This window comes from Eleutherodactylus coqui, chromosome 5 (assembly GCF_035609145.1).
Source record: "Eleutherodactylus coqui strain aEleCoq1 chromosome 5, aEleCoq1.hap1, whole genome shotgun sequence".
In the NCBI taxonomy this organism is placed as follows: domain Eukaryota; kingdom Metazoa; phylum Chordata; class Amphibia; order Anura; family Eleutherodactylidae; genus Eleutherodactylus; species Eleutherodactylus coqui.
The window spans coordinates 145,720,738-145,746,679 of record NC_089841.1 but is presented as its reverse complement, the minus strand read 5'-3'; the positions used below and the strand labels follow the sequence as shown (position 1 = coordinate 145,746,679).

The 25,942-nt window shown below is 45.8% G+C and overlaps 2 protein-coding genes across 5 annotated transcripts in view; one reads left to right on the top strand and one right to left on the bottom strand.

Annotated features, from left to right (window-relative positions):
- Positions 1-1,011: 1,011 nt before the first annotated feature.
- On the bottom strand, positions 1,012-7,276 carry BRI3BP (BRI3 binding protein). The gene is made up of 3 exons (XM_066603392.1): positions 6,930-7,276; positions 3,128-3,230; positions 1,012-1,491 (listed from the first exon to the last, which is right to left on the bottom strand). Exons 1-3 carry the CDS (start codon positions 7,122-7,124, stop codon positions 1,073-1,075), a joined length of 717 nt encoding a protein of 238 aa, XP_066459489.1. The 5' UTR covers positions 7,125-7,276; the 3' UTR covers positions 1,012-1,072.
- The window catches only part of DHX37 (DEAH-box helicase 37), a 36,766-nt gene continuing 17,562 nt past the window's right edge, over positions 6,739-25,942 (top strand). Inside the window, exons 1-10 of one of the 4 annotated variants that reach the window (XM_066603388.1) lie at positions 6,739-6,878; positions 13,406-13,515; positions 13,603-13,769; positions 16,020-16,132; positions 16,612-16,963; positions 17,075-17,223; positions 18,892-18,984; positions 20,717-20,813; positions 24,327-24,440; positions 25,724-25,825. In XM_066603388.1, the coding sequence (XP_066459485.1) occupies positions 13,416-13,515; positions 13,603-13,769; positions 16,020-16,132; positions 16,612-16,963; positions 17,075-17,223; positions 18,892-18,984; positions 20,717-20,813; positions 24,327-24,440; positions 25,724-25,825 (1,287 nt within the window). In that variant the 5' untranslated portion in view covers positions 6,739-6,878; positions 13,406-13,415. Of the gene's footprint in view, positions 6,879-11,792; positions 11,862-11,992; positions 12,012-13,405; positions 13,516-13,602; positions 13,770-16,019; positions 16,133-16,611; positions 16,964-17,074; positions 17,224-18,891; positions 18,985-20,716; positions 20,814-24,326; positions 24,441-25,723; positions 25,826-25,942 lie in introns of those variants that run through there. The other 3 variants (XM_066603391.1, XM_066603389.1, XM_066603390.1) reach the window with 3 other exon arrangements.

Here is a 25,942-nt window from a genome sequence, read left to right as displayed (position 1 = left end):
TGTATGACTGCATACAGGGGTCGCTGCCAATCACTGATAGGACCGCCCATTGGACTGTTCAGCTCAGAATGAACACTTTATATGAATAAAATACAAGTTATACTGAATCTTTTCTAATAAACCTACATATCCAACTGCTCGGCTCTTCCTGCTCTACAACATGATGCCTGCAAACCGGACAGCGTATTTAAGCTGACAGGTTCCCTTTAAGAAAATTCATTAAAAATGAAGTGGTACAGTTACGAACCTGAAAAAAAAAAGTTTTTAACAGACATACCCAGCACTGACTGCAAGAAAAAGGTGTCATACACAGAACGGGCAATTTAGGAAACCAAGAGTCCGGTGAATGTTACGAGAAACATTGGACATTGCTTGTGCCACCAATGGTGCCCATGTTGAAGTGTACGGACCTTTAGGTGGAAATAAGAATAGTGGAGCTGCTCTATAAGTTAAGCAAGTTGTTCCTAATTACCTGTATTGGCTCATTTTATATTAGTTTTCTTAAGGGAGCGAAGAATTTCTTGATTACATGTGTGTATATGTTATCAGCCAAAGCAGTTATTACATGTTTGAAAAGAGGTATAGGCAGCAGAGAGGTTATTGGATATTCAGATTACTTGCTCTTGAGTTTTATGGGATCTACATTTTGCTGATGGGTAATTGGGAGAGTTTTGATCTCTCTGCAGCTGCCCTGATGTTCAAAAGAAAAGTGATTTGGCTACGAAATAGCAATTCCACAGTATTTTAGCAAACAGTACCTCCAAATGTGTAAGGTACACCGTAAGAAGGCTACAATACATGTTAGCAAGGTAGAAAAATCTTCAACTTTACAACTAATTGAAGTCTCTAATAATAGTGGGATTGATCCAAAAAAAAGGTATTTTTGTAAAACCTGAACATGTAAGTTGGCAAAATCTTTTTTTGGCCTATTGCATTTATATTACATAGTTTTTCTATGACAAAGAATTTCTTACTCTGATAACTTTAGAGATACACATCAGACAACTGGTCTACAAACAAGAGTGCTTTATGTGCTAGAGGGAGCTGGTGTGATCTACCGCACATGTGAGGATTACTGGTCATTGGTTCTATCCAGACTTTCTATGACCCTTGAAAGGCGGATATTCAATAGCCTGATCTGATTGTCTAAGTGCTCGATCTTGTCTTCTAGGTTGCTATTGTTATTCCTCCTCCAGTAAACTCCAACCGGCCCTGTCATAAAGTAGATGGCTACAACAAAACAAAGAGGCAGCATGGCGTGTTCTGGTTCCCCTTCATACTTCTGGAGTATATAAACGCAGGAGAGCGCAAAGAGGCAAACTCTGACCAGCCAGAAAAAACGTCCAAAAATAACATGTAAAACATAGAAGAAAAATCCCAGGAAAAGAGAGGCAAACCAATAGGCCAGGAGAACAGCCACTACCAGCATCAGGACTCGAGTGGGGTTATTGGCGACTGATGCTGGACTGAAGTAGTGGGTGAGGTTGGATGCTGGAAAAGAAAAAAAATAAATGCACAATTAGTATAAAGCAGGAGAAACAAATGCAATAAAAATATTTTTAAATACATTCAACAAAACGGATGCTAAAATAATCACCAGCTGCAGCACAATATTTAGTAAAAATGTGTTTGCAGAGTAATTCTTTGCTCATTGTCTATTGCAGAGGATCTCCAACAGTTAGGGCTGGGGCCTCCTCAAAGGAGACATGACTTTTGGGACAACATGTAACCTTTACACGGGCCAAGAGTCTCACGATTCTTAGAACAAGCTGGTGATGTCATCACAAGCACGTTGGCACTCGGGCAGCCCGTTTACACGGCACGATTCTTGCACCATCGTTTAGTGCTTCGTTTCACATTCCTATGTAAAACACAGAATGATCCGTGTTTAAATCGCATAAGTGCAAAAATCACCGCTGGTTTTTAGACCGTCTGAAACTGAGCAACTAAACTATCCATTTAATTTCAGTATTTCTACTGTACTTATTGAATAGATAGCCATTTAGATCTGTCACACACAATGGAACTACAGAAAGATGAAAAATGGTTAGAAGAGAAGAACAAGAGTGGGTACTTGGAAATTCTGCAGTCTTTTCCTAGCTACAGTATTGGAAGCTTTTTCCTCACTGTTAGTTGATTGTCACATTTTATTATGTTCTAAAGGAATATGCAGTTTTAATAACTCGTAACTAGAGATGAGCGAACCTACTCGTTTCGAATAATTACTCGATCGAGCACCGCGATTTTAGAGAACTTCCGTACTCGGGTGAAAAGATTCGGGGGGCGCCCTCTCTCTCTCCCCCCCACTCCCCGCTGCAACCCCCCACTCACCCACGGCACCCCCCGAATCTTTTCGCCCGAGTACGGAAGTACACGAAAATCGCGGTGCTCGGGCGAAAAAGGGGCGTGGCTGAGTAGGCTCACTCATCTCTACTCATAACTAATATGCCCATTGTGCATTACCGTGTATTTAGCTTCCTCTCTGCAGGAACAGCTGTTTTCTTCTAATGAATATCTTAAGGATGGGTTATCTATATTTAAAAGGGGCTTTCCTGGGCATTTAACTTCTTTCAATACTGATTACCTATCCTCAGGATTGGTCATCAGTAGTAGATTGGTGGGATACCACCACTTGGGACCCCAAGTGATCACCTGATCTCAGCCCCCACAGCCATTACAGCAGGCTGGATGTTGACAACTCCATCCACGTTGCGGTTGGAGCCAGAAGTGCCATAAAAAAGGTATAGCTACCAATGATTTCAGTGGAAGCAAAGCCTTCTACTACACTATTACTGGCTCAGACCCCTGGATCAGAGCTGAAAGTACAACAGAAGGCTTCTCTCCTACTGAAATTAATGGGAGCCATATCTCCTATAGCACTTCCAGGTCCGGCCCCTATTGTGCATGGAACAGTCAACATCCAGCCCGCTGCAGTGAGTGTAGGAGCTGAGGAGAGGTCATCAGTACTGAAGGGGGTTAAATGGCAGAAATATCCCTTTAAGTTTCGTACAACCCCTTTAATAACATCTTTACGGAGAAATATTTTTCATTGTTATCTGCGCTACTCCACCTTATCCAGGAGGTTACCGCTGCTTCTAAAAAGACATGCTTAGAATAATCTACTCACCATCAATCCCAAGGACATCCAGCAAGTCTGTCCATATTCTCCACAGAGTGTCCACCAACACATCGACTCCATACACAAACCTCTCAGTCAGTCGGGAGAAGAACTAACAAAAGAAACAAGAAATTTGGATAACTAAAATGTCATGCAATTACATACGGACCAAACTGCTCTATTTTGTTGTATCAAGTAGTGATGGTGCGACTACTGGAGGTTGTACAAGAAGAGGATAGTCAGAGGCAGCTCCCCGCGAGCTTCTCCCTGCCGGCTACATTGATATTTTTCTCCATATACACAAATAGGTAGAGAACTCTGTTAACACCTTAGATGGCATGGTCAGTACTAACTGAGGCATCAAGAGGGTTAAATAGGCAGGATGGGCATTACCTTCAATTTCGACCGTTTGCACAAGCTGTATAATGCAGGCGGCATCCACAAGTGATGGCCTTCCTGCAACAATGTGATACTATGGCGCAGAGTGGGAAGGGGTTAAATCACATCCACTGTGCTTGTACTGTAATACATCTATACTGGAAATACCACAGAGTAAACACTACGTGTACACATACATGCCTTCAGGGTATACCGGCACATGGCAGATCTGCTGCAGACATTTCTGCGACTGTCCCATTCAACAGAATGAGGCTTCCAGTAACCCATACCATCCATGATAAAATTGAGCGGCATAGAATAGTCCCCATTGACTTCCGTCATGCCCTCTCAGATGACGCAGCATTCTTCCAAAATTCCTGGAGAGATCTGCGCCAGAGGATTAATAAATATCTGCATCTCCCATTAGACAGAACTCTGTGTTGTGTGCATACTCCAAGAAATGTATGAATGACTTGCCAACTATCAGAGGGGGTGTGTCCTACACAACAGCAGTGATTGGACAACGTCAAATAGCGCAAGGAAGCATATATCCCTATTCAACACCGCCTCTACTCGAGCCAACCTAAACCACCAATCACTGTGAAGGGGTAAGTCGAAACCACCAATCACTGTGAAGGGGTAAGTCGAAACCACCAATCACTGTGAAGGGGTAAGTCGAAACCACCAATCACTGTGAAGGGGTAAGTCGAAACCACCAATCACTGTGAAGGCGTAAGTCGAAACCACCAATCACTGTGAAGGCGTAAGTCGAAACCACCAATCACTGTGAAGGCGTAAGTCGAAACCACCAATCACTGTGAAGGCGTAAGTCGAAACCACCAATCACTGTGAAGGCGTAAGTCGAAACCACCAATCACTGTGAAGGCGTAAGTCGAAACCACCAATCACTGTGAAGGGGTAAGTCGAAACAACCAATCACTGTGAAGGGGTAAGTCGAAACAACCAATCACTGTGAAGGGGTAAGTCGAAACAACCAATCACTGTGAAGGGGTAAATCGAAACAACCAATCACTGTGAAGGGGTAAATCCAAACAACCAATCACTGTGAAGGGGTAAATCCAAACCACCAATCACTGTGAAGGGGTAAATCCAAACCACCAATCAGGTTGCGAATGGTGTGGAGATGCAATGTAAAAAGCCAATAAGCCGCAGGGAACCCAACTGGTAACACCCAGTTGTCAATATGTTCAGAAATGTCTAGGAGGCGCAACAGAGTAAAGGCACCGTGCGGAGGGCTAAGAACAGGTGCTCCTATGTTCTATCGCCTGTATTTACTAAGACATGTCAGGAGAGCCGACTGCTCTGTAATCACACAGCTATTATCCTCTAGTAGCATTGCCTCTAGTGAACTATATACAGTGCCTGACGTAGGCATCATATAGTCGGGCACAGACACCCACGTACAGGCTCCTATCTATAGAGAGAAGAGGCCTGGCAGCCGTACAGTGCTCTGGTTAGATCCGCTCTCCATTCTATATAGAGCTCGACACGAACAGTATTGTGATAACGGAAGTTGCATGAGTCACTCTTGTATGTGAATGCATCAGGTAACATACATACTAAGGGAACATAGGCATCTCATTTATAGGTCTAAGGGGCATTGCACGATAAATGAGACCCCTAAACCCCATATATATATATATTGGAAAATATCACATTTTCTAATATATTTACCTTAGATACCTGCTCTGGTGCCCGACTGCCAACATCTGTCTGCCCGTAATGCTCAGGTGTTTCTGCCAATTGCTTTCACCAACATCAATGCATACAAAATGTCACCGTGGTCAGCGGCACAACATCATTGCGCATCACATCAGTAGTAAAACACCTGCATGGCAGCAACTGACAGGCGCCCGCAGCCGGGTACCGGAGCAGAATTCCACAGCATAGGTCAAGCATATCAGGAGGGGTCTGCAGGAGCAACGTCAGTTCCATCAGCAACATTGTAACAACGCTCTCCGCCACAGTAACACTATTCAGAGCAAGCATCCATACTTCAAAAACGCACCACAAACGATGGTGGCACCAGAGAAGAGAGCAGGAAGGTGGCACCAGAGAAGAGACGGGTAAGGCAGGCGGGTGGTATACAGAAGAGCATGGTAAAGGAGGAGGGTAGCACCAGAAAAGAGAGCAAGAGGGTGGCACTACAGAAGAGAGCAGTAAAACCAGGAGGGTGGCACCAGGGAAGACAGCGGTAAGGCAGGAGGGTGGCACGGCAGGTAAGGCAGGAGGGTGGCACTACAGAAGACAGCGGTAAAGGAGGAGGGTGGCACCAGAGAAGAGAGCAGGAAGGTGGCACTACAGAAGACAGCGGTAAGGCAGGAACGTGGCACTAGAAAAGAGCATGGTAAAGGAGGAGGGTAGCACCAGAGAAGAGAGCAAGAGGGTGGCACTACAGAAGAGAGCGATAAAACCAGGAGGGTGGCACCAGAGAAGACAGCGGTAAGGCAGGAGGGTGGCACTACAGAAGACAGCGGTAAGGCAGGAGGGTGGCACTACAGAAGACAGCGGTAAAGGAGGACGGTGGCACCAGAGAAGAGAGCAAGAGGGTGGCACTACAGAAGAGAGCGATAAAACCAGGAGGGTGGCACCAGAGAAGACAGCGGTAAGGCAGGAGGGTGGCACTACAGAAGACAGCAGTAAAGGAGGACGGTGGCACTACAGACGAGAGCGGTAAGGCAGGAGGGTGGCACTACAGACGAGAGCGGTAAGGCAGGAGGGTGGCACTACAGACGAGAGCGGTAAGGCAGGAGGGTGGCACTACAGACGAGAGCGGTAAGGCAGGAGGGTGGCACTACAGACGAGAGCGGTAAGGCAGGAGGGTGGCACTACAGACGAGAGCGGTAAGGCAGGAGGGTGGCACTACAGACGAGAGCGGTAAGGCAGGAGGGTGGCACTACAGACGAGAGCGGTAAGGCAGGAGGGTGGCACTACAGACGAGAGCGGTAAGGCAGGAGGGTGGCACTACAGACGAGAGCGGTAAGGCAGGAGGGTGGCACTACAGACGAGAGCGGTAAGGCAGGAGGGTGGCACTACAGACGAGAGCGGTAAGGCAGGAGGGTGGCACTACAGACGAGAGCGGTAAGGCAGGAGGGTGGCACTACAGACGAGAGCGGTAAGGCAGGAGGGTGGCACTACAGACGAGAGCGGTAAGGCAGGAGGGTGGCACTACAGACGAGAGCGGTAAGGCAGGAGGGTGGCACTACAGACGAGAGCGGTAAGGCAGGAGGGTGGCACTACAGACTGTAGCCACAAACAGATGGTTTCCACAGCCGCCGTGTATGGCACCCATGTGAGGAGTATGCAGTGGGCAGCGCTATGGCAGCACGGAGGGGGATGGGCACGGATGCCCTTGCAGCAGGTAAGGTGCCCGGCCAGCGCTCAGCGGGCGGCTGCAGCCGCGGTCTCCCACCTTCTGCACGACTCTCACGTTCTCCTCGCCGAAGGTGCTGCTCATGGTCTGGTAGAAGCCGGTGGCCGCCTTGCGGAAGGAGTTGTTCTGCTTGTCATGGCCGCGGTTCCTGGTAGCCTGGGCACCCAGCAGCAGCGCCGCTGCCACCAGCAGCAGGGTGAGGAGCCGGGGCAGCCTGGAGCGCAGGAGAGCCATTCCCAGCAGAGCAGCAGATGGCAGGAGACGTCTTGCACAGTACGAGGTGTGAGTCCTCCCTCCGTCTCCTCCCAGCACCGGAAGACCGGCCCCTTCCTAAGGAGCAGCGAGGGTTCCGGCCGGACAGCGGCTGCTACCCTGTGCCGACCTCAGGACACAAGTGGCTGACCGCTGCTTGGCTACTTACAAGGCGCCGTTAGGAGACTGGCTTTGTTGCCCATAGCAACCAATCACAGCGCAGCTCTCATTTCATTTAAGGCGTGTTACATGAAAGCTGCACTGTGATTGGTTACTGCGGGCAAGAATGATTTTCTATATTACAGCTTTCAGAAGCAACTGTGCAACAAGCATCACTGGGATCTTGTCTACTGGGAAAGATCTTACTAGAGGCTGAAGTGAATGAGTTGGTGAGGGCATTACCAGCCCGTCCGCGCTCGGGCAGCCTATTTAGACTCTTGTGTGCTAAACGTTCAGCGTTTCCCATTCCTATGTGAATCACTGGACGATCGGTGTTTAAACTGCCCGATGGGTGAACCTGCTGATTTATATGGTTGCTTAAAGGGGTTTTGCGTGGAAAATACTATTGATGACTTATCCTCAGGATGGGTCGTCAATAGTTGATAGGCTGGGTCCGCCGTTTGGGACCCCAGCTGATCAGCTGAGCGGGCGCATGCTGTCAGCGTCACAATAACACAGACGTCAGAGCGGAAGCTTCTGCGCCAAACTCTGTGTAACTGCAGGCACGGGTCGTGTAGATTTCAATGAAAGCCATGCCTGCAGTTACAAGCGCCAGCCACTGTGTATTTGGAGCAGAAGCCTCCATTTGCTCTGCCCGCAGAGATCGCATACGGGCTGCCATTGGCTTTGCGCATGCCCTGGATGCTGACGTCACAGACATGCGCAGTGTGACTTTTTATCTTTGTCGAATTCCCCACTCTGTACAGAGCAGGGCTCCGTATTGAAACACCCCTCCGCAATGCCTGCAAATGGACAGCGTTTCATACGGAAGGGCTGTTTATGATACGCAGAGAAATAGAACATGCTGCGATTTATTTCTCCTACGTATTATACGCAGTGTCCACTCGCAGTTCAAACACAGATGTGAAAGGAAGCATGAAAGTCCATAGACTCCATTCACAGCGTGTTACGCAGGTAAAATACGTGTGCGTAATACACGGTGACAATACGCCCGTGTGAATAAGCCCTAGGGCCAGTTTTGGACAAGCATTTTACGAACATGTTACAGATGACATTACAACCATGTGTCATCAGTATTCGCCTTCGTATTGTTACTTTCTACAGGGCAAATACTGATCCGTATTTGTCCAATACAAAATAATGGTAATACAGAGGCAAACGCAAAAATGGTCATGCTGCGCTTTTTAAACACAGCTGTGAAAAGTATGTGAATAGATACATAGATTTATTTCAGCTCCATATTGCAGTCCCGAAAACATGGACCAAAGATGGAGCTAAATTACGCTCGGCAACCCTGACTCACGCCTCAAACGCGCTTTATCCGGCGGTGCTCTAGTTGTGCTGAATGGCTGTGGAGAAAGTCACAAACATACGCCGACTTACTGCACTTTAGATTCATGCTCAGAACCTACAACCTCGCCCTCCATCGCACCAAATAAGTTTACTTCACCTCTCTCGTCTCCTCACTATCTCACAACCCTAAACGGCTCTTTGATACTTTTCACTCCCTTTTCAGCCCAAACCGCAGCCCCCAGTGACGGATCTCAGTGCCAAAGAGCTTGCTGCCTACTTCAAAAAGAAAATTGACAACATCCCGCAGGACACAAACTTCCAATCCCAGACTAGCCCTGACCCTAGTCTCGTCAGTACTGCATCTAGCTCCTGCTCACTGTCTGTACTCAGACCAGTGACAGAGGAAGAAGTCTCCAGATTGCTTTCCTCTGCTCGCCCCACCACCTGCGCTAGCGACCCTCTCCCTTCACACCTCCTCCGGTCCCTCTCCCTGGTGATCATCTCCCACCTCACCACTATATTCAACCTCTCTCTGACCTCTGGCATCTTCCCCTTCTCATTCAAACATGCTATCATATCCCCACTGCTAAAGAAACCAATTCTTGACTCGACTGATGCTGCCAACTAGTGACCCATCTCAAAGTCTCCAAACTACTAGGACGCCTGGTTTACTCCCACCTCATAAGCTATTTCTCAAAAAACTCTCTTGACCCCCTATAGTACAGCTTCCGCCCCCATCACTCGACAGAAACCGCCCTGACTAAAGTGTCAAACGACCTCCTGAAGGCTAAATTGAGGGGCGATTACTCCCTACTGATCCTCCTTGATCTTTTTGCAGCATTTGACACTGTTGACCACAAACTCCTCCTGAATATGCTTCGCTCCATTGGCCTAAAGGACACTGCTCTCTCCTGGTTCTCCTACTACCTATCGGACCGCTCATTCAGCATCTCCTTTGCTGGCTCTACCTCTCCTCCTCCTTCTCTTGCTGTTGCGGTCCCTGAGGGCTCGGTTCTCGGCCCCCTCATCTTCTCCATCTACACAACCCCTATTGGACAAACCATCAGGAGATTTGGCTATCAGTACCATTTCTATGCTGATGACACCCAGTTATAACCTCTTCCCGTGACATCACAGCACCGTTCCTTCAGAATGCCACCGACTGTCCGCTGACTCTATGACACTATGTCCTCTCTCTACCTAAAACTTTACCTCTCAAAAACTGACCTACTGGTGTTTCTGCCCCCTACTAACCGACCTCATCCTGACATCTCCATTTAAGACAGCACGCCCGCTGCCTTGGGGTTATATTCAACTCCGATCTCTCCTTTACCCCCTATATTAAATCTGTGGCCAGAACATGTCAGCTGCGCTGCAAGAATCCGCCCCTTTCTTACCATAGACACGCTGAAAACTTTCACTGCTGCCCTCATCCACTCCCGACTTGATTATTGCAACTAGCTGCTGATCGGCCTCCCCCACGCCAGACTCTTCCCCCTCCAATCCATCCTGAATGTGGCAGCCAGGCTCATCTTCCTGTCTAGCAGCTACTCGGACGCCTCTGCCCTGTGCCGGTCACTGCACTGTCTGCCCGTCAAATACAGAATTCACTGTAAAATCACTACCCTCATCCACAAAGCCCTCCACAGCACCGCACCGCCCTACATTGCCTCCCTTATCTCAATCCATCAACCAGCCCTGTCTCTCTGCTCTGCTAATAAAATCAGATTAAGTGCCCCTTTAATTCGAACCTCTCTCTCCCACCTCCAAGACTTCTCCAGAGCAGCACTAGTCCTCTGGAACACTCTACCCAAAACTATGCGGGCAATCCCTTTCTCACAAAACCTCAGGCGTACTCAAAAAACGCACCCCTCCAGAGAGGCATACCACATCCTCTAAACCAAACCCCTCTGTACTCCCGCCTGATAAGATGCTCCCTGTCCTACTGACTGCAATCCCTGCTAACCACAATCAACTGCCCCCTGCAGTCATACTGATTCAGCCGCCAAACGGCCTGACCATTGTGTGTGTGTATAGCATCCCTCACTCTCCACCTCACCATACCGTACACATCTCCAGCCCCTTTACCTTCTGTATCACCCCATTATCTGTAGTATGTAAGGTTTTTGCATCTTTGTATTCTGTATTTGGTCCCCCCTGTCTTGTAAGTGCTGCGGAATATGTTGACGCTATATAAATAAAGATTATTATTCTCACAATGCAGTGGAGACGCCTTTAGGCCCAATGTCCCTGGGTAGATTTGATTTGTGGAATCCGTGCAGGAGATCCGCACCTCTAGCCACCCATAGGGATGCATTAGCACCCCCAAAACAATTTAAAGCATGCAGATGCGATTTTTTTCCCTGGGAAGAAATTGAAGCATGCTTCATTTTTTTGCAGACCCAGCGGGGCGGCTTCCATCAAAGTCAATGGAAGCCATCCGATCCGCGGCACGCCCACAGTAGACACTGTGGACATGCCGCAGATCCACAGGAGATTTAAAGAAAAGACATTGCACTGCACATGCGTCCAGCACGTTGCCGGTGTGCCTGGGCGCATCCACCATGCTGAAGAAAGAAGATCCGGCCGTCACGGAGAAGACCCGCGCTGGAGCTGGACAGGTAAGAAAATGTATATTCCTGTCCATGTATGCAGGCGGGATTCAGCCGCGCCGGAGGATATGAGGCGATTTAGGGGCAAAAATCTTCATGTCATTTTACCACAAATTGTCAGTGTTGCCGTTTTAATAAACTTCACCTTTGCTAGCGGCAGAACTGCGGCCATTCAAGGTAAAGCCACATTATTTGCTACAGTGTTTTCTGCAGCGATGTGTGAACGGATCCGCAGGCTGGAAACTCACAGGCAGTTGTCTTTTCAGCCAAAGCAATTTGAGAGTTCAGATCAAACGGGACTACAGAGGCAGGAAGCCCTTCACCCTGCTGGGATCACATCTGGCTCTTGTGTCATAAGAAAAGAAAACGCATGAAGAACTGCCTGTGTGCATTCAGGATTATGGGAGCTCCAGTCACACAACCCTCTTCCTCCAGTGATGTGCATCACATACACAATGTGGGTCCTACAGCCACACTGCACTGGATGCCACAAGCACTGCTGTGAGCAGGAACACAATGTACATGCCCCCTGACTCCGGGGGACACTGGTTGCTAGGATCGCGACGTCACTTCCGCTTCCGGGTCACGTGTTCCCCATGTGTTCTACAGGGATTCCCCATCGTGAGTAGCATATGTATGTTGTGCAGTGTGTCCGCCGCTGTACGGTCCCCCGGGGGTCTGACACCACGTAGCAGAGTGACCTTATGTAAAAGCCCCCGCATTCAGTGCTTCATGTACTTCCCTTGGGGGGAACCTGCCATAACCTACAAGCACCATGAACTAGGTTTGTGTCCTGCTGGACTCCAGGGTCTGCGGTTTATATTGACCTGGTTAGCTGTTCCACCGCTGTCCACCCTGGCCCCCAGCGCTCCGTCCTTGCAGCGGACTGATGACTGCAGCCAGTGCACTGCATAGAGAGCAGTGTGTGCACACAGAGAGGAGTCTGCTGTACGGACTAGCGTCCAGGACTGACGGCGAGGGAACAGGTGGCCAGGAAAGTATGGCACACTGCTGAGCCAGAGTCTGCTGCGGAATCTGGCTCTGCCAGCAGCGGCGGCCGCGTTTAGTTTATTTTCCTCTGTACTGCAGAGGGTCCGCACGGCGAGCCGTCAGACATGTGCGGTCAACATTTTTTTTTTTGAACAGGCTGCTTTTACAGCATCATCGCCAAGCAAAGACGCGGAATCTTCGTGACCTTTCCGCAATGTGATGGCAGAAGAGCCACAGATCAGACGGCTTCCATTGACTTCAGTGGAAGCCGTTCACATGGAATCCGCAAAAAAAAAAATAGAGCATGCTGCGATTTTTTTTATTTATTTATTTTTTTTCCTCCACTTGCGGAAACCATAATTGATTTCCGCAAGTGTGCAGGAGGAATCGATTTCCCATAGCGTGTTAGGGGCGCTGCTCACTGCGGATCCGCGGTGCGAACGCCCGCCGCGGATCCCGCAGCAAATATCAGTCCGTGGGCAGCAGGCCTTCATGAAGTACACCCTGGACTCTTCATCACCCATTCTATCAGCCGGTACACTTAGTTATGGTGCTTAGAGGTGATGACCAGCACCCCTTAAAGGGTTAGCAAACTAAATCATTTATCACCCATCCTCAGGATCGGAGATAAATATATGATTGCTGGGGCAGGGGGTCACACAGTTGCTCCATTCACTACTAGGAGGATTTGGGGTGCACTATTTTTGTGATCGCTGGGGTCCCAGTAATAATTCATTTATCTGGTGGATAGGCAATAAATGATTTTGGTGGGGCCCCAACCAAGAAGCACCCCTACAGTCAAATGCAGCAGTTTTTCCCCTCCACTTCTTTTATTTCATCTGTGTATTTGGTGTGTTTTCCCCCTTTTTTTTTTCTATTGACATAGCTGTATGGATTTCACTGCTTTAACTGAAGGGTTGAATTCCACATCAAAATCTGCACCAAACGGGTGTTTTAACACAGATTTTGCATTGCGGAATGCCCTCTATGGACAATCCGCAGCAAATTCCACCCTTTGTGAATATGGCCATACAAGTGCATGAAACCTGCGTGCCTTCAGCATCGTCGCCTTCATAGATTAGCGGCTCGACAAGCATGACTTTCAGCCCAACTCTTACTGCAGTTTCTATGATACCTACCAGGGGATGCAGATGAAATGTTAATTTCCTGTTTAATGACTGATTGCAGAAATATCATCATGGGTAAACTGAGAAAAAGACATAACTGGAAAGCAAGACAAGTGCAAAGCAAAGAAGACCAGTCCAAACCTGAGCAATGTGTGCAGGTGGAAGTAGAAGGTGAGATAGTGCTGGTAGTTAGCAGTGTCAAAGTAATGTATATGATAGCTACGGTAGCATTACTACTTACAAAATAATATTTTCCAGGAGCCGAACAACTGAAGGGTGTGGATGAGAGCAACGCTCTAGTGTTACCATCCAAAAAGTTTAAACAAAAAAAAATAACTGAAAGCGCTCCCAAGAAAAAACCACTCAGTCGAAAACAGAAGAAAGTTTTGCAGAAGATTTTGGAACAGAAGGAAAAAAAGAGCCAGGTTGGTCTATTTAAATTGTTAGCATCAGCCGTTTTTGCCCAGTATCTTCTGGATGTCTTGCACAAAGGGTTATATATTTTCTCCTTAAGGGCTTAGTCAGACAGGCGTTTTTAGCCGCGATTTGCGCATGCGTCCGGCGATTTTTTAAAACCATTGCTTTGCAATGGTATCGGACACATGAGCGCTTTTTATGCGCTCGTCCGATAAATTATAGAACAAAAAAATCGCAGATCGCACCTATCTGCGATCTGCGATTCCTGTTCTCTTCTGTATATGCGCTCAATGGGGCCGGCGGCTGTAACAGCTGTGGCAGAGAAGAACGATGTTTGCCCATTGAATTCAATGGAGCGGCAATACAGCCGCTCCATTGAAAGCAATGGGCTGCCGGCGTGCGCGGGGTGAATTGTCGGGAAGGGGTTAAATATATAACCCCTTCCCTGCAATTCATCCTAAAATGTGTTAAAATAAAAAAAAATTGTATACTCACCTTTCCGCTGCAGCCGGAGTCCAGCCGCGGCCGCTGTCAGTTCTCCTGAACTGCTTCTCGGCACTATTCAGCCGGCGGGGCTTTAAAATCCCCGCCTGCTGAATCATCTGCCTCTGATTGGTCACAGCCCTGACCAACCAGAGGCTGAAAACACTCACACACCCATTCATGAATGGGTGAGTGACTGCTGCCTTAGGGGCAGGTCTGACTCACATCCATTCATGAATGGGTCTGAGTGAGGCATGCCTCTGATTGGCTCAGCGCTGAGCCAATCAGGGGGCAGGTCTGACTCACACCCACTGCAGGACGGCCGCGCGGAGCTTCGGCTGCCGGCAGAAGGTGAGTATACAATTTTTTTTTATTTTAACACATTTTAGGATGAATTGCAGGTAAGAGCTTATATATTTAAGCCCTTACCGACAATTCATCCCGGGCTCGCCCGCAGCGCATTGCTTTCAATGGAGACGGCTGTATTGCCGTCTCCATTGAATGCACTGCGCTGGACAGCTCCGGCCCGTTTCTAATGAAACGCGGCTAGGAGCAGATTTTCGGGCGACTTGCGCGCACCGGTCACGCGATTTGCGGATGCGCATCCGTCATGCGATGCGCAAATCGCGCGAAAAAACGCCCGTCTGACTGAGCCCTAATGGTGCAGACGTGATTGTGTAGAATATAAAGTATGACAAGTCCATGGAATTTGCGGTACTTGTAACTACGGTTATCTGTCTCCGCTTTTTTAATTAATTTCACAAATGTTTCACCAATGCATATGTGTGAAAAAACAAAACAAACCATATTTATTTCTAATGTTGGGTTTACATGGGGCAGAATTTCCATGCAGACTTTCTGCATGGAAATTTTGCTGGCAATCTTAAGCCCGAGACTAACCAGAAAAGTTGACGAAATTTGCAAAAATCTTGTCCAAACAGTGTGGAGAAGCCGGTGCAGTGAAGCCACACTGAAGATGACATGCCATGTGAAATTCAAAGCCGCGGCATGTCAATTGTATCGCTGTTTCCACGGCGGCCACTCTATGGGGAGAGATGGCCGCAGCTGAATAAAAGCATTTCTGCTGTGGAAGTATTTTCGTGCGAACCCGTGGGATTTACCCCTCCGTGTGACCGCAGCCTTAAACTTTTTATTTCTCCAAAACATAAATATTTATAATTTTATTCAGGTGGTATAAACGTGGCAATAGCCTGTAAGATGGCATCCATAATAGTACCTTAAAAAAAGTGGTAACAGATAACACACAAGTACCCAATTTACTTATTCGGAAAATTCATTATGGAATGCTATAACTAAAGACCTGTAAAGGTTATTTGGAACTAAAGCAATGCCCTAAAGTATGAAGGTTGACAATCATATTAATCTGCTTGACCACAGTGAGGAGCAAGAATGACATAGAAGGCATCGCTTGCATTGATTTCAATGGGAGTGAAGCCATCTATTATATTTCAGACGAGCACAGATGACTATATCTGGCCCCACCGCACTGACAGCGGGCCTGGGGATCCAGAGCGGCAGACCCCTGCTGATCAGTTATTCATGTCCTGTCCTGAGGATAGGTCTTCAATAGTAAAAGCCCAGAATACCCCTTTTATAGCTTTGCTTGTGTTTCTAAGAATCAACTCCTCAGAAACAGACAACAAACTGGTGCTTTTTAAATATGTAAATGCTGATGGCAAGTGAGGAACAACCAAGACCTGTTACTTCTCCCGTCACCACAGCAGGACAAAAATCTTTGCTTTTCCTTTTGGCAGAGATCAGAAATGCTCAGTAAGCTGAGTGAGGTGCAAGCCTCCGAGAAAGAACTGAACCTGTTGTATACAACCTCCAAGTTGGGCACAGGGGATCGATTGTACAGTGTGAAACGGTAAGAGTTTTCAGAATTGTAGTATTTACTGTTGGTTATGACATTTACGTGTCATTTACGTTACTAAACTATGCTCATTATTTTGCTTTTAAAGGCAAACCATAGGTGTCCTTGTTATTTAGGAATAAATTGGCATGATAACGATTTTTGAAGTTAAAGGGGTTTTAATTTCCTAAACACTAATGGTATATCCTCAGGTTATGTTATAAAGAGCTGTTAATTCCAGGGTGTTGTACATCTGAATACAGTTTAAGTACATAGCATAAGACAAAATAAGTAGAATAAGCATGAGTTTAATGAATGACACTGGCACAGCGGGAGAGAAACCGCTGCCTGCCAGGGTTTACAATCAACAAGGGAAGGTGACAGTAGATGAAGGCTGGTAGGTGGAGGTCCCACCATTAGGCACAGACTTTGATTGAAACAAGGTTCAGTATTTACTAACAGGCAAAATGCCAATACTTTTCTTTTTTCAATAGGCCATTTGATGACATCGATAGTGCAGGATTGGTATGCATAAATAGCATCAGCGGGGCCAACAAAAAACAAAGGCGAAAAGTTCTAGCAGAAGATGATGAAGAACAGGAAGATAGTATAGTTTCTTCGGACAGCTCTGGTGAGGAAGAGGAGAGTGATGAAGCTGAGAAGATGGAAGAAAAGGTTGAGGATAACATGAGCTGTCCTGTGAAGCATGTAGATGCAGGCGTCTCACAGAGTGTCCCAGCCATATCTAAGCCAGCACATACTGAGAAGCCTTCTAAAGTTAAAACTTTTCTTCCACCCTCACAGCCAGCAATATTTGTTCCTGTGGACCGGTCTCCTGAAATTCAGGTTAGTATTTTAACTCGCTGATGCTGCTAACAGGATTCAAAACCAATCCTAGTATGGTGAGAGAGCCCAAAACACTGTCCAATAAAAGCTCTTCCTTTTTGTGCCATCTAGGAGGCTAGGTTAAAACTTCCAATCCTGGCAGAAGAACAGGTCATCATGGAAGCCATTAAAGAAAACCCTGTTGTAGTTTTATGTGGTGAGACTGGCAGTGGGAAAACCACTCAGGTGCCACAGTTCCTCTATGAAGCTGGCTATGGAAGGTAAGTTCGGATTCACCTTTACGCAAGTGCTAAACTACACAGGAAAAAAGGAGTGCAAGTTAAAAAGAGCATATATACACACAGTATGAAAATTAATATAGAGATCCCTATATTCATTCTGTATTGGCATCACTGAAAGAAGAAGAAAAAATCATCCTCAATATAACACATTTTTGCATTAGGTTGAGACATGGGGACACTGTTACCAGGTGTAATGCATTAGATAAGTGACATAATCAATAAGAAATGGCACTAGTGGCTTTTCACCATACTTTGGGAAGACAAACACTTGTTAAGAAATGCCTCGGTATATAGGCATACATGTAGAACAGACTTGCGGTGGCGGAGGCAGTTCCTTGTGCTTTCAATTTCCTGAGTTATTCAGAAGTCATGTGGTAGGAGTTTCTTACAAACTTAGTTGGGCAGCTTAAAAGTAAAGCCGGTAAGCATGTTGGTCTTATACAGAACAAAGGATGAATTGTTCTCACATGGGGTGCTGTAAATACTTGTTAGAATTACATGAAGATTAGCCAATTTCTGGTCAAGGCTAAACGTTATAACATCTGGTTATTATGTTTGTGTTTAATTCTTAAAGTGACCCTAGTAGTCTGGTAGTAGGTAAAGTAAAAGGGGCTTTCCCTCCTTCCCATAGACTTGAATGGAGAGCTATACACATGCATGGCCATGTCTTCATTCATTCTCCATTTTGGTGCAAAGCTGCCTTGCCTAGCAGGTGTGCATGACAGTGTAGGGATTGTCCCATCTTAGACATTTAGGGCATAACCATAAGTTATGCCACATATTTCTGATAAGTAGGAGTTCCCTGACTTCCTTTTTGCCAGGCAAAAGAGAGTAATTGCCTCCAGGAAGAGCCTGAAGGGAGAGGTGCCACACATGCGCAGCTCTGTCCATTCAGGTAATTTAATATTTCAAAACTGACCTAACATTCGTAAGCCTAAATAGAAAACTGAACAGGTTTGTCCTCCTTACCTGACGGACGCCCCTTCTCCTCATAGCTGGGTTCCAGAAGTATCCACGTCTCTGTTCATTATCCACCTGGTTACAGAGTTCATCTAGTCTGGTGAATCGAGCAATCCCTGTTCTCTCGATAGTTGGGGGTTCAAGATGTGGGGCCTCTACCATCAGACATTTAACTTCTCTTATGTACATTACCTGAATGTTATAAAGGGAAAAATACAGAAAGAATCTCAGGAACAGACCTCACAGGTGATAGAAGGGGTTGGTAAGGCTGCTGACCCCGAGTGATAGGAGGTGCATTCTTCTGGTTGGGTGACTTTTGTGGTTGAATTCATTGGTTGGATGGATCTGGTGTGGCACCAAAGAGTGCTACGCATCTGATGGGGGCATGCCCCGTAACACTTTTGTACTTTTGATCCTTTGCACCTGAAAGGATTTTTTTTTTCCAAATCTTATGAATGTTATAATTTTGTTTTTTTAAAACCTGTTATTATATAGAACCAGTTCTGGCATCAACATCTAGCTTAAGACCAGACTTCCCGTTTGCTTTCCAATTTATTTTTCAGTGTTTTTTTTTTTTTGAAACCCCATTGAAATCAATGGGGAAATAAACGGACACATTTGTTCCATTTTTATTTCTGTTTTCTCTCCTCCAAAAAAGTCTCTTTTTTTTTTTTTTTTGTTTCATAGTGAAAATGACATTATTGGCATCACAGAACCCCGCCGTGTAGCAGCCATTGCCATGTCTCAGAGAGTGTCTCTTGAAATGAACTTGCCTCAGAAGTAAGTTGTCGCTGCCGAGTTGGTGATTGAGTTTTAATTTGAGTTATAAGTGTGTGTGTGTGTGTGTATATAAAATTACACACTATATAGCTATTCATGTATATAAATATACCCCTTTTACCAATTGAAATTGTCATTGAACCCAACAGGTGGGCCGAGTAAAAAATGTACTTTGTGCCCCTCTTACCTTTAAAATAAGATTTTGAGTTTTGTTTTTCTGCTAAAAGCTGGTGTTTCTCAATCATTTAACTGGGTAGTAAAGCTAGGCATGTGGTGTGTTACAGTTGACTCCTGTATCAGTGAGATATGGCTGTTCCTGATCTACGTGTGTATGAGCAGGTATGAGCTGCATTGTGTAACATATCCTAGAACCAGTGATTGCCATTGTTTGTATACTATACAGCATCTGTGTCAGCACTGCGAGTTCATTAGGCAGCTAATTTAAAGCTAACTCTTCAAAATTAAAAAATGCCATGCAATTTGCATGCAGCGTAATACTAAGCTGAAGGAGATAGTTTTTCTAGAAAGGTTCCAGCATAATTTGTCATTTACTCATTTAAACATCTCTGGGATTTAGTAGTCCAGTGGGCATCCTTACATCGTGATTGACAGCTATTTCTCTGTGCACACTAATACGGAGAAGGCTGTCAATCACTGATTAGCACTAAATGAGCACTATGCCTGGAATGAGCTGAGGTTTAGGCCGGCTTCACACGGATGTATTTACGTGGGCAATACAAAGTGAATAGAACCTGTTGATTTCAATAGATTCGTTCACATGTGCGTATTTTGCGTGTGCATTTTTAGACGCACTAAAAAAAAAAGATAGCACGTCTTTCTGCGCATTTCTGCACCAAAGGTCCCCATAGAAGTAAATGCGGGTGCGCAAATGTGCACGCAATATGCAAGGAGATGCGTGAAACACTATGTAATTCCGCTGCAAAGAGAACACATCTGAAACTAATTGGCCATTTCAATCAGTGCTTGTTTGCTGTGCGCAAATGGAACATGCGCTGTGGGTAGAAAAAGTATAGTAAAATACTCTGATACGTGCGCAAAGAAGCCTCGTTCGCTGCACTAAGGTGTGCACAATTCTGCTTACGCCCATGTGAAGCCAGCCATAAATGACAAGTTATACATAATGACAACTTCTGACAAGACTTAATGTCGGTCTGCTCAGCTTCTCCTGTCCTACAACATACTGCCTGTGGATTGCACTGTGTTTTCAATGTGACAGGTTTGCTTTAAAGTTAGTTTTAGAAGTTGTTCAAGAGTTTAAAAAAAAAACTGGTAGAAATTCCAAATAAAAATAAACCTCATTACTCGCCTGTCTAATCTCCTAGTCCCTCCCCAGTTGTTCTTTACATTTCTGAAGCACTTTGCCGCTGCAGCCAATTGCTGGCCAAAGCGGTGATGCCCGTAAGCGCAACATGTGATTTCTGATGCAGCACACCATCGATCCTAGAATGTAAAGAAAGACTGCTTGGGGAGAACCGGAGCAATGGTGCCGACGGGGGCTTTCACAGGAGACTAATATTTTGGATTCATTGTTTTATCATCTTACATTTTTTTGCTGATATATTTTTTTATAAAATTGTTTTAGGCAGCCTTTAAGTTATAATTGGTAATTTTTTACATTATATTCAATTTGTAAAATGTAGCTATAATCACAGCCTCATTATTTTTTTTTCCTGTAAGCTTTCATATAACAGTGTTTTTGGTTTTTTTTAAGTGTTGTTTCTTATCAAATTCGATATGAAGGAAATGTTTCTACTGAAACAAAGATAAAGTTCATGACAGACGGTGTTCTCTTAAAAGAAATTCAGAAGGTGAGCTCAATCTTTATCCACAACTGAATGTGAAATTCATGTACAGTAAACGACACTTTGTAAGAAGTAATCCAATGGGTTATGGAACTGAAAGACGCAGGTGATGCAAGTTGTCATCTAGCTTTAGTAAATTGCAGACAGATGCCAATGGACATGTCCGTTTTGGCAAGGGCATACTTGGGGAGATTTATCAGAACTGCTAAAGCGAAAAAGTGGAGGCTATATTAACAGCACTCAATTATATTTCTGTGTTTATTTTTTGTCCGTGTCATTAGGGACACAGCCAAGACCATGGGTTATACCTATTGCCGCTAGGAGGCAGACACTAACTAGGAAAGTGTTAGCACCTCCTACCAGTTGTACCTTTCCTGCAGCCACTAAGCTACAGCTGTTTTAGCTTAGTGTACATATGGGGCAGACTTGTTATGCAGGCCTTGCTGTTCTCTATTTGGATTGGGACTGCAAGGCGACATATTAACCTGTTGAGGGGCACCAGAATGGCATCACCTCTCTGCTGGTCTTGTTCTAAAGGCACAGCAGAGGCATAACTTCCTTGTGGGAGGCACCATTGGGCAAGCACCTCCGGGCCCACCTTGTGTCATGTGGCCAGCCCTGGCTGCATCTTGCCCTGTTCCGGATCCCTCCCCTTCTACACAGAGGGGGAAAAACCCTTTGCTCCATGCAGTCTGCGCGGGAGACTGCTATTTCGAGTTCATGTGCTGTTCTCTTTGCCCTGTCCCTCCCCTTCTTTGGAAATGACTTCCTCTCCCCACTTGTGCTTAGGGGGTGGAACTTGTGGTTCTTTGGGAACTCCCTGGCCTCTCTATAGGCTTGACTTCTGGGCGTGGCTAAATCTGATGTTGCTTCTAGGGCTGGGCCCACCACTCTCTAGTATACGTGTGGGGGACTTCTGCTAGGAGGATCTCCCGGCAGCACACCTTTGACTCCTGATTGGCTCCTGCCTTAGCTCCACCTCCTTCAGTGTGCGCCACTTCCTGGGCCATCTAACGTGGTTAGCAACTCCTCAGCGCCTGCACTGCAGTGTCCACTGTCTGGTGTGGGGGACCTTCCAGGAATGTTAAGCTTGGCCTCGTCTGCCTGCAGCCTCCTGGGCACAGCCGGCACAGCACACGCCCCTTTTTGGTTCCCTATCTCCTCAAGGGTTATAATAGCTGTTGCCTGGCGCACTCTTTCTGTGGCCACCATGTATCGCGCCTCCTTTTCTGTTTATTCTCAGGTTTCTCAAGATCAAATTGGAAGGCCTTCCCTTGATTCTCATGGCCCCAGACTGGGCACCCTGAGCATAGTATGCCACCATTGTCGCTCTACCCACCAAAGCACTTTAGCTTCTGCCAGTCAGACACAATCTTCTCTCACGTCACCCAAAATGCCACCTGAATTCACCTCTGCCTTTGACGGCATGGCTGTTGAGACCACGGTTTTAAAAGCATGTGTGTTCTCTGCCAGCATGATTAAGGTTAGAAAGACTGCTTCGGCCCATATATACTACTGGATTTGGAAGTCCTTCTTTGGTGTGAGCGTAATTGACAGGCATGCATTTCTCCCTAGCACACATCCTCACTTTCTTGGAGGGTCTAGAAATAGGCCTTAGCCTCAACAAACTCAAGGGTTTCTGCCACTGGCCTCCAAAACAGTAATGAGTACCTTTCTCCAAGGGTTGGCCCATTCTGCCTCCACCCCCCTAACCGCCATCCAACTCTGCCATGGGATCTTAACTTAGTCCTGACACCTTTACAATATGTGCCATTTTGAACTTGTGTGAAATTCCCTTACACCTTCTCTCCTGGGAAGTAGCTTTCTTAAGTGGCGGTCACCTTGATCAGACAAATTTCCAAGCTGCCAGCACTTTCCTGCCACTTACCTTTTTGGTTCTCTAGCAGGACAAGGCTGTACTCCTGCCAGTCCCGCTTCCTACCCAAGGTGGTATTGTCTTTTCACTCCAACAAGAGTATTGTTCTTCCTTCCTTTTTTTCCAACCTGGATGTCGTTAGAGCACTGCATGTCTGTCTCTCTCAAACTAATTGTATCCACCGGTCTGACTCTCTTTTCATTGTTCTTGAAGGCCGCCAGAGTGGCCTGGCAGCCTCCTTATCCACCATCGTGAGCTGGATCAGATCCACAATTCGAGAAGCCTACCACATGAAAAGCAAGGATCTGCCCTTCCAGGTCACTGCTCATTCGGCATGAGTAGTGGGAGCCTCTTAGACTGTGTTCCACAAGGCCTCTGCTTTGCAGGTGTATAAGGTCTCAACGTAGTCTTCTCTACACATGTTTACAAAATTTTACTTATGAATTCTCATAAATGTTCACTTATGAATCCTCTGTCGTGAGTCTTGGTTGCAGGATTCTTCAGGCGATTATTCTTCCCACCCCTTGGGACTACTTTGGACGTCCCTTGGTCTTGGTTGTGTCCACCATGACACGGACAAGCAAACAAGATTTTTGTTACTGTAAAATCTGTTTTTCCTCTTGTTCATTGGGGGGAAAGCACTTGGCCATTTTTAATTTTTTGGAGCTCTAGCAATTTTTCTCTTTTTTTTTGCCAGTGAGTATGCTGTAAAGCATGCCTCTAAGATAAAGGCAAAATACTGTTTCCCCTGAAAATAAGACCCTGTCATATTAATTTTCACCCTAAACAGGGTCTTATTTTTGGGGGATGTCTTATACTCACCTAGCAGGTGCTGTCCAGGTCCCTCCCACTGGTCTCTGACGTTTCTGCAGGCTTGCTGTGCACTTGTCAACGCCAACGCGTCATCTCTTGCTGGTAATGGGGCTTGAATACTCCACCTCCAGCAAGAGATTGCTCTGATTGGTTCGTGAGCGCCGCCTCAGCTAATCAGAGCCGGCCCTCGATGAAACAATCACAGCCATTAGGAGCAATCTTTTTCTGGAGGTGGGGTATTCAAGATGCTCTGTTGGCTCTGACAACTGCACAGAAGCCTGCATGTGCGCCGGAGAACAGCGGAAGGTACCCGGATGGCACCTGCTAGGTACATATTTTTTTTTTTTTTTAAATTTCATGTAGCATAGCTAGGGCTTATTTTGGGGGGAGGGATTATATTTCAAGCCCCACCCCCTGAAAATCAGGGAAGAGCTTATTATTGCAGTAGGTCTTATTTTTGGGGAAACACGGTAGCAGTCCCCATACTCATGTACAGACAACGAAATAAAAAAAATCTACAATCAGAAAAAAAAAACAGATTTGAAAATGGAATATGTTTCACTATCTGGTTTTAATTAGTACAAAGTTCTAGGTGCTAGCTTCCGTTTAAAGGGAACCTGTCAGGTTCTTCATGCTTTTCTCACTGAGAGCAGCATAAAGTAGTGACAGACATGTTGATTTCAGTGGTTTGTCACTTGGAGGGTAATGTGCTTCACCGGCTCCCGGTCGCCTCCCTAACATAACTCCGTTAATGATGCTGTAGGAAGGGGACAAAGTCCCTTTTAACCATTTATGGCATTATCCATTCACTAATTTTAATTTCTTTTTAGGATTTCTTGCTTAGTAGATACAGAGTAATAATTATTGACGAAGCTCACGAGCGGAGTGTCTACACAGATATTTTAATTGGACTCTTATCTCGCATCGTCCCTCTTCGTCAAAAGGTAATTTTCAATAAGTCTGTTTTCATAATAATTTACAGGTCTTTATAACTTTTTAATGAAGATACGTAGATTTATGTATTCTTAAATACTCGTATAGAAATGTATATATGTATCGTTAAAAATATATATTTGACTCACTCATGCTCACGATTAATGACACTCTGATACATAAATTTAATATCAATCAAAACGGGAACGCAAAAAGTTTCAAACGCTAAGATGTCCTTGTTGCCACCAGCAACCAATCACAGGGCTGCTTTCATTTCTCAAGCTGCTGAGGCAAAAAGTGTGGAAACAGTGGAACGTGTCTATGGAAGTTTCATACAAAGTCCTCAGAAAACCACCGTCAGAACAAGCAGAGAACTGGACTGTGTGGAAGGTTCTGCACAAACATTTGTGATGTTATCTCTACCGATTGCAATAGTCGCAGGTCCTGAAACTGGACAGCAAAGTAAGACGCCGTTCTTTCAGTGAGAGTATGCAAAGTCTAAAGGAAACGGATGATTTCACAGAATCTTTAGTGTTTGTGATGAAGCCCCCTTTCACCTTTTGGGAACAGTTAACAAACGTAATGTTAATATCTGGGGAAGGGGAAACCCACATGAAGCCCGACTCCCCCCCCAAGGTAAATATGTTTTGTGCTATAACCTGTAGGACAGTGTATGGCCCTTCTTTTTCTATGTGGAAACAATCACAATGATTTCGTACCTGGACGCTACAGATATGGCTTCTGCCGCAGCTGGAACAGAAAATCCCAAGTTTCATCTTCCAACAGGACGGAGCGCCGCCATTGTCATAATGAAGCTAGAAGTGAGCTCAATAGGAGATAACCAAACAGATGGATTATCCGTGCAGGCTGTGATGATAGTGTACTTGTTCTTTCGGCTCCACGTTCCCTGGAACTTACACCTTGTGGCAATGTTAGTCTACATGCCATCCTTACCTTGCATGATCTGCGGGTATGCATCACATAGACCATTGCCTTAATCGTGATGCACTACAATGTGTATGGCAGGACCTTGACTACAGGCACGATTTGTGTTGAGTAACAAAGGGGACTCGCATTGAACACCTCTGATGTGGAAAACCTTTTTAATGTTGTGCTATTAAACTTTTTGAAATTGTTTCCATGAATATAAAATGTGTGTATCTGAGTGCCATTAAACGTGTGTTATGAGTGTTTTCAAATCGGGAAGATCATTTGTAATCTTGTAATATATATGTGTGTCTATAGTAATCAGTAAAAGAATTTCTGTTAAGAAGTTTGTGCATTTCTTTAACAGAAAGGATCCCCATTGAAGTTGATTATTATGTCGGCTACTCTGCGCATTGAAGATTTCACGGAAAACAAAAAGCTCTTCCGCACGGCTCCTCCAGTGATTAAGGTGAGGGAACTCCTTGTTTGAAGTGAACATAGACTAATGATTAATATCATATATACACAAGACATGAGAGATCACTATGACTACTTTATACATAGCCTATTAACCTGAAGTGCTTCT